Source organism: Otolemur garnettii, unplaced genomic scaffold, assembly GCF_000181295.1.
Source record: "Otolemur garnettii isolate 467f Iridium unplaced genomic scaffold, OtoGar3 scaffold00136, whole genome shotgun sequence".
Classification (NCBI taxonomy): Eukaryota; Metazoa; Chordata; class Mammalia; order Primates; family Galagidae; genus Otolemur; species Otolemur garnettii.
The window spans coordinates 2,721,616-2,730,191 of NW_003852531.1; the positions used below are offsets into that span (position 1 = coordinate 2,721,616).

Here is an 8,576-nt window from a genome sequence, read left to right on the forward strand (position 1 = left end):
AGCCAAACCATCTGAACACATTCAAAGTGGAATTATCATACAACTAAGAAATACTCTATTTACTCTACTTCCCATAACTCATTTTATGTTTCTCAGCCGTTGTCTTAAATACAGACTACTCTTTATAAAAAGAGAACAAATCTATTACCATGTATGAGAAAGAAGGGAGAAAATTACCTATCAAAATATTGCTTACCGGCTTGGCACCTGTAGCACAGTGGTTACGAACCCAGCCCAGGTCAGCTAGACAACAATGGCAACTGACACAAAAAAACAGCCAGGTGTTGTGGTGGGCATCTGTAGTCCCAGCTACTTGGGAGGCTGGGGCAGGAGAATCGCTTGAGTCCAGGAATTTGAGTTTGCTGTGAGCTGTGACACCACAGCACTCTACCAAGGGCAGCACAGTGAGACTCTGTCTCAAAAAAAAAAAAAAAAAAAATTTTTGCCTATCTATCCTTTTAATGGTAGGAGATAAGTTATGTGAGAGAAGCTGTTAAACGTCCACTCCAAACTTCAGTCACTTATACATCACACTCACAATAATCCTTTATAGCTTCAGTCCACAGCCCCCAGGCTGCAGATCAGTACCAGTCCACGGCCTGTTAGGAACTGGGCCTCACAACATCACTGCCTGAGTGAGCTCTGCCACCTGTCCCATTCCTCCTCTTCCCAGTCCCCACGCCCCCATCCTCCCCAAAACTGGTCCCTCAGTACCAAAAACGTTGGGAACCACAGCTTTACCAGAAAAACATGACCATATCCATTTTAAAGAGTAAAGAAAGTGAGGCTCCGGCTCTGCGCCCTAGCTCAGTGGGGAGGGTGCCAGCCACATACACCAAAGCGACAGGTTCCAGCCCAGCCCAGACCTGCTAAACGACAATGACAACTGCAACCAAAAAATAGCCAGGCGTTGTGGCGGGCACCTGTAGTCCTAGCCACTTGGGAGGCTGAGGCAAGAGAATCGCTTGAGCCCAAGAGTTGGAGGTTGCTGTGAGCTGTGATGCCACAGCACTCTACCAAGAGAGGGAGACAAAAGCAAGACTCTGTCTCAAAAAAAAAAAAAGAAAATGAGGTTCCAAGATAAGCTAAATAACTAGCCCAAGTCACCAAGCTGCACGTGGCAGGGACAGACTACAGACCTAGATCAGTCGACCATCTCAGTTTGTTAAAAAAGAAAATTTGAAAATAAAATACATGAAAAGTAGAAGTGTTATACAAACATACACATTAAAAACACACTGTAGTAGTTATAATACTATTCATTTCCTTACAACAGTTTCCCTGATATTGACTTAACTCCTATCTTTCAGTTCAAGAAGGCTTTGTCCTCTAAGCAAACTTTTTTTTAAGTAGCAACCAACTGGGGTATGTGATACGTGTGGTAGGAGCTAGCACATTAAATAACGTAGTATTTTCTTTAAATCTTTAAACCACAATTGGAATCAAAAGTTGAACATGAGTTAAACATCATGACTTACCCTCAGATATGTTTTCAAAAACCTAGTCCCTACAGGTAAAGATCACAGTAATAAACAAAAGAAATAAATAAATGCACAACATTCCACAAATAAACGCAACAACAAAAAATACACACCAAAGGAAATATCAAAGAGCCTCTCCACCTTACAAAACTGAGGTCATACTGGGTTCCATGAAATGATAAAAGTTCCTTAAAGTAAGACACACACCTGGAGTGAAGCCACCATCAGAAGACTTGAAAAGTATCTGCTTTCTCAGAATGGTTACAATGTACTGTGTAACTGTAAGAAACCAACCTGATCCAGGCTTAACTGATTCTTCCTTTGCAAAATGTAGCCAGCTTAATCTTGTAGATTTGGACAGAACAAAAGGTTAATTCCCAAGCACAGAAAAAGTCCCAAAGAATCAAATTCTTTAAAATATTGCTCAACTCTCCTTTATCAAAAATATTCCTGGCTGGGCATGGTGGCTCACCCTTGTAATCCTAGCACTCTGGGAGGCCAGGACCAGTGAATAGCTTGAGCTCATGGGTTCCAGACCAGCCTGAGCAAAAATCAAGACCTCCGTCTGACTACCAAAAACAGAAAAACTGAGGCAAGAGGATTGCTCAACCCCAAAGAGTTGGAAGTCGCTATGACCAATGATGCCAAGGCACTCTACCCAGGGCAACAGCTTGAGATTGTCTAAAAAAAAAAAAAAAAAATCCTGTAGTAGAGGTTAAGCAGTCACTACGAAGAAGCCTGTAAAACGCAAACCGTGTGTATGTGGTATTTTACTATGGGAAGTAAAAAACTGAACTTAACAGGACACCACACTTCACTTTCAAAATTCTAAAAAACTAATCCTTCTAACAGTAATTAATTTACATTTCATTTCAAACTGAACAAGTCAGTGTAACTTCAAAGAATCCACAAAGAACTTATTTGCCAATAACTTCACTTGGCAAAATCAGAATCAGGTGTTGGTTTGGAGTTTTTTAGTTCTTTGGGGTTTTTTTGTTTGGTTGGTTGGTTGGTTTTGCTTTTTGTCTTTTTTCCTTTAGAGGTAGTTTGTAGAATATAAATAGAAATAATTAGCAACTTTGTGTGTGTGTGTGTGTGGTTTTGGACCCGGCTGGGTTTGAACCCATATGGGGCTGAGGGCCCCACTCTTTTGAGCCACAGGCACCACCCCATAATTAGCAACTTCTAATCTCAAGGACAAGATCTTTATTTATTCAAAGTTCTCACATGGCCTGGAGCAGTGGCTTACATTACACCTGTAGTCCGAGCACTCTGGGAGACTGAAGTGTGAGGATCCCTTGAACTCAGGAGTTCAAGACCAGCCTGAGCAAGAGAAAGATCATGACCCTACTAATAAAAGAAAAATTAGCCTGCGTTGTTGACTACATTGTTGCATTACACCTGGTAATGTTAGCACTGTGGGCGGCTGACGTGAGTTTGAGGTTGCTGTGAGCTATGGTGACATCAAGGCACTATAGCCTGGGGGACAAAATGAGACTCTATCTCAAAAAAGAAAAAAAAAAGTTCTCACATGTTAATTACTTTATGCCGTATTTCATCAGGTGACAAGAAACACTAAGACTAGGTAATTTTATGACTGAATGACATCTAGAAGAAACATAGCCTGACCTTTCTTAGGCCCCCAAATAATCAAATATAAGTCTGTCTACATACAGCAAAGGTGTTTCCATTCCAAACAAAAGTAAAACTAAGGAGGTAAAAAATAGAAAATCACACAGCCCAATCAAAAATAGCCACGAAGCAGGTGACAGGAGATTTTTGGACATTTCACACCCAGAGGGGTGAGCTTCATCACAAGTCCACACCAGGGTGGCACCTGTGGCTCAAGGAGTAGGGTGTCGGCCCCATATGCCAGAGGTGGTGGGTTCAAACCCAGCCCTAGCCAAAAAAAAAAAGTCCACTCCAGGCCCACCTGAGCTCCTCAGAACCTCTACTCAGCAAGCCATAAACCAGAGGTGACATATAATCAGCACTGTCATCCTCCTAATAAAGGAAAAGCAGAGAAAGTCACCCCTCTCTCCCAGCAGGAAGAGAATGCCCCTTTCACACCAAGGACACAAAAAAACTGAAGCAGCCAGATCCTAAATAAAAGTTAAATTTAAAAAGGGGCGTGGGAACAGAGAAAACAGTTAAATTTGTACTGGGGATTACTTGGAATCTGTCAGTTTGAGGGTCTCTGACTCAAAAGTAAAAACAAAATTTAAAAGAAGACTGAAAGAAATGAGACTTCAATTAAGTCTGTGCTAGGTAGGACCACTTAGGCTTTCAGACTCAAAAATTAAAATTTTAAAAAGAGAAGGGAGAGATGATGGTTCCGTGTGTGCGTGCATGGTGTGTGTACCATTTGGGGTCCAGTTTATTTGCTTGAGAGAAGGGAGGAGAGGGTTACCGCTGGTACCTAGCCTCGAGGTTACCCAGGAGGGCAGGCGCCCAAGAGAGAAACCTGGGTGAGTTTACATTCGAGGGCGACAGGAGAGTGCCCGAGGGCCAGGCTGCGACTTTCCGGGAAACAATGCCCCGAGGGTCCCAAGCACAGACCAGGAGAAGAGCCCACCCATCCCCCCACCCCAGCATCTCGCCCCCATCCTCACACGGGCCGGCCCCAGACAGGCGCCCTCTCCAGCAGGTGCCCCGGAGCCCCGGGCCGCGGCGCGCGCCTCACCCAGCAGCGCCCGCAGGTGCTTCAGGCGGGTCAGCACGTCCTTCTTCGGGTCCAGCACCTTCTGGATGGACTTCTTCACATCCCCGTGGCTCCTTCGGGAGAACATCCCGTAGCGGGAAGTCTGGGCCCGCCGGAGGGGTAGGAGGCGCCTGCGTCGCGCGAGTCACTGCATAGGGTCGGGGCCGGCGTGTGTAGCACGGGCCACTCGCCGTCCCCTTCCCTGCCGCCGCCGCCTCGGCTGTGGCTCCAGGAAGGAGGGGCGGGCTGGTCACAGCGAGGGGCGGGGCAGGAAGGCGGTGTCGACGAGGAACCGACCGCTCCGCCCCAAGGGAGGCGCCAGCCAGCCCGTCGGTAGCAACGCGCGCGCGCGAACCCCTTGGACTCGCTCCGCGGGACACTAGTCGGTCTTCGCCAAACCATCACCCAGATGCCTCCAGAGCGCCCAGCCGGCGCCGCGAATCACAAAGCCCCGTGCCTCGTGCACGCGCTGTACTACAAGTCCCGGGATGCATCGCGGAAGAGCCCTCCAATCAGGCTGGCGGGCCTGCAGCACGCTCGGAGTCAGCAGGCCAGCTTCGAGCACGTCGCCCCGCCCCGCCGTGGCCCGCAAGTGCTCCTGGGAAATGGAGTTCTCCAGGTGGCGAGGTGCTGGGACCTCCTTTCCCGGGTCCCAGAGGAGCCGAGCAGCGTCCACCTGCCCCCTGCGCCGGGAGGCGAGAATTCATCGCTTTCACTACGCACCTTGCGCGCCTACCCTACTTCTCTCAAGTGCAAGAGGGTGGTTCCCTCTTGAACCACCAGGAAAAGTTTCAGGGCTTTTAAAATGCAAACTATTTTTAGATTTAACTTCTGGATTCACACCAGAAAGCGAATCGAACCCCGCCCCCCGACTGTGCGAAAATCGGAGCTCCAATTTCATACTAAAATGAATGCCTTTGGCACTTGGGAAGGGCATGCCTACTTCCACTCGCCTTGGTACCTGGGACGCATCACTTGCGGTATGGGGGTCTCTCGCTCAGTGGGCTCCTCAGGGTCTTGGCTCTTGCTCTGTGGGAAGTGCACGTTCTCCGTGTTTTGCAAGGGCTCAAGGCAATCCAGTAACAGAACCAGAAATAAAACCCAAGGAATCAGATTTAGGCCAGTATGCTTTTTAAGCCAAGAGTCTTAGTCCCCAGGGCTCTACTTTGAGAGGAAAGTGGTCACAAGATTACTTACAAGAGAACTGTAGGATTATTTAGCGGCATCTGGACCCTCCAAGTGTTGACAAAATGTTAGCCTTTTCGGCAGATACTTAAAGTACTTGTTGAGAATCACATAGTTTCCATCCAAAATGAGACAACTGTCCTTTTCTTGCTGTACTATAACTAGGAGAAGAGCCAGGGATTTACACACCTTTGAAACCCCCTCACTGAGCACAGTATTTGGCCTCTAGAGGCACTCAATAAAAGTTCGTTAAATAAAATAGAATAAAAAGTTAAAATAATTCTGCATATTTCAACCAGGCATGCAAAATATATATATATATATACATACATATATGTATATATCGTAGCTATTAGAGCTTCTCTCTATTTTTAGACAAAATAGCATTAGTAGAACTGGAAATATTCATAGAAAGAAATATACTCAACCATAGAAAGGAACATTCCTGATAAACCCAACAACATGGGTGAATTTCAGACCCAGAGTTGGAAACCCGATGCTCAAGATGATGGCAGAGCTGCTCTACCAGCATGAGCCCCCAGATACAGATCAGTGCCACAAACCCTCCAAAAACTGTTAGACCGAGCAGGGTGGCTCACGCCTGTAATCCTAGCACCTTGGAAGACCGAGGCAGGCAGATTGCTTGAGTTCACCAAGTTGGAGACCAGCCTAAGCAAGAGTGAGACTCCATCTCTAAAAACAGCAGGACCTTGGGGTGGCACCTGTTATCCCCGCTACTTGGGAGGCTGTGGCAAGTGCATGGCTTGAGCCCAAGAGTTTGAGGTTGCTATGGTCTATGACTCCAAGGCACTCTACTGAGGGCTACAAAGTGAGACAGTCTCAAAAAAAAAAAAAAAAAAAAACCCTCCAAAACTGTTAATGTTCTCTCTGAAGTCAAAGTGTTGTGGAAGTCTGTTATAGCAACTGAGCCTATTCTGGAACACAAAAAGTAAATCACAATGCTCCTGGCCCCATTTCTTTGAGGAAGATGCTTTTTTTTTGAGACAAAGTCTTGCTTTGTCATTCTCAGTAGAGTGCAGTGGCTTCATAGCTCACAGCAACCTCAAACTCCTGGGGTCAAGTGATCCTCTTGCCTCAGCCTCCCAAGTAGCTGGGGCTACAGGTGCCCACCACAACACCCAGCTATTTTTAGAGACAAGGTTTTGCTCTGGCTCAGGCTGGTCTTGAACCTGTGAACTCAGGCGATCTACCCGCCTTGGCCTCCCAAGTGCTGGGATTACAGGCGTTAGCCACCATGCCCAGCCAAAGATGCCTTTTTTTACACTGAATGCAGTTGTCTGGGGGAATTCAATTTTTCTATTAAGAAATTTCATCATCATCAAACATTTACTGAGCACCTGCAGGGTGCAAGGCATGATTCTAAACCTTGGGGATAAAAGATGTATTAGATGCACCCTCCTGACCTCCAAAGCTATCGATCTAGTTTGGGAGGCTGAGCAACCAGACAAATGCGGGGATAAACAACAGTGTACAGTGAACATGTGATACTGTAAAACTTGGTAATACCCCAAACAGGCATCCATACACATAGATTCATCTCCCTCACATCCAGTCTTTACATACTGATGAACATAGAAATCCAAATCTTCTCATAAAAAGGAAAAGACATGGAATATTATTATCCTGATGCTTTCCCACCCACACATATATTCCATATGGCTCATCTCATTTTTCAGTTTTTCTCTCTAAAATTATTCCTGCTGTACTGTGAACTTCTTGAGGACATCACCGGCTTTGTTCTTTATCTCTGGAGATTTAGAGTACCAAGTATCTTGCAGACACTTAGTGCCACTGAATAAATGTCCCTCTTTAATCGATAAATAATGATAATGAAATTAAAAGTTTGCTACTTGCAACACAAAGTAAAACTACCGTGAAATACAATTTGAATTAGGAAAAACACCCACACAAACAAGGTTTTGCAACACACGTTGGCAAAACTACAGGAAAGCATAGCTGGTAGAAATGTAAAATAGTGCAAGTCTCGTGGAGGGAAATTCAGTAAGATTCAATTTTATTTGCCCTTTGCCCAGAAATTCTCAGAATCTGCCCTGAAGATATATCTCTGCCAGTATAAAACCACATGTGGAAGGTTATTCCTTCCAGCAGTATCTGTAATTACTGACATAGTGGGTTGAACTGTGCCCCTCCCCCTTAAAAAGATATGTTTATTTTCTAATCCCCAGAAACGGTGGTTGGGACTTTATTGGGGGAAAAGGTCTTTGCAGATGTGATTAAATGAAGGAGTTTCAGATAAGATCATCCTAGTTTGTCTGGGTGGACCCTAAATCCAGTAGCAAGTGTCCTCATGATCAACAGAATGGGTGAAAACACAGGAACAAAGGACAAGGTCACGGGAGACAGAGCCTCCCCTGGAGCATTCCAGAGGGAGCCTGACCCTGCCAATGCCTTGATTTCAGACTTTAAGATTCCAGAACTGTGAGAAAAAGTAAACTTCTGTTGTTTTAAGCTTCTCAGTTTGTGGTAATTTGTGGCTGCCACACTAGAAAACAAGTAGTGCTGGAGCCTGGAGAGAACACTGGGAGTGTCTAACAGTGTGTGCCGGCCATGGTGCACATGCCCGGGAGTGTCTAACGGCATGTGATGGCCATGGTGCACCTGCCCGGGAGTGTCTAGCAGTGTGACGGCCATGGTGCACGTGCCTGGGAGTGTCTAATGGCGTGTGACGGCCATGGTGCACATGTAGACACACTTCTGAAAGGGACTGAATGAGTCCTCACGATGTAGTACCATGGAGTAGTACATAAAGCAGTAAAAAAATTTTTTTGAAAGATTGTTTTCAAAAGGAACACTGAAAAAATAAATCAAAAATTAACATTAATGCCTACCTAAACCGAGTGGAAGATGGGGTGAAATGAGATTAAACAGGGTCCTCTCCAAGTATGCCTTTTTATATTGTTTTCTCGTTTAAACCGTTTATATTTTACATATTCAAAAATTAAAATAGAATCAATCAAAATAAACAGAAACAAATGGCCCAACCATATGTGTAATTGGTAACATAGCTATAGAGAGAAAATAATTACTTCAAGTGACTTTTGAAAATGGTATCTCATTATGCCTCCTTATTGTAAGGGCAAAAAGATCTGCAAAGAAACATTAATTATTATTAGGAACCAACATTTTTGTTGTATGATAAAAGAGATCTAAAAACACCAAATCAAAAA

The 8,576-nt window shown here is 45.1% G+C and overlaps 1 protein-coding gene across 1 annotated transcript in view; it reads right to left on the reverse strand.

The window, feature by feature from the left end:
* Positions 1-4,402, reverse strand: part of RALGAPA2 (Ral GTPase activating protein catalytic alpha subunit 2) — a 374,339-nt gene extending 369,937 nt beyond the window's left edge. The window contains exon 1 of the mRNA XM_023518389.1: positions 4,165-4,402. Coding sequence (XP_023374157.1) covers positions 4,165-4,270 — 106 coding nt within the window. The 5' untranslated portion in view covers positions 4,271-4,402. The remainder of the gene's footprint in view (positions 1-4,164) is intronic.
* Positions 4,403-8,576: the final 4,174 nt, after the last annotated feature.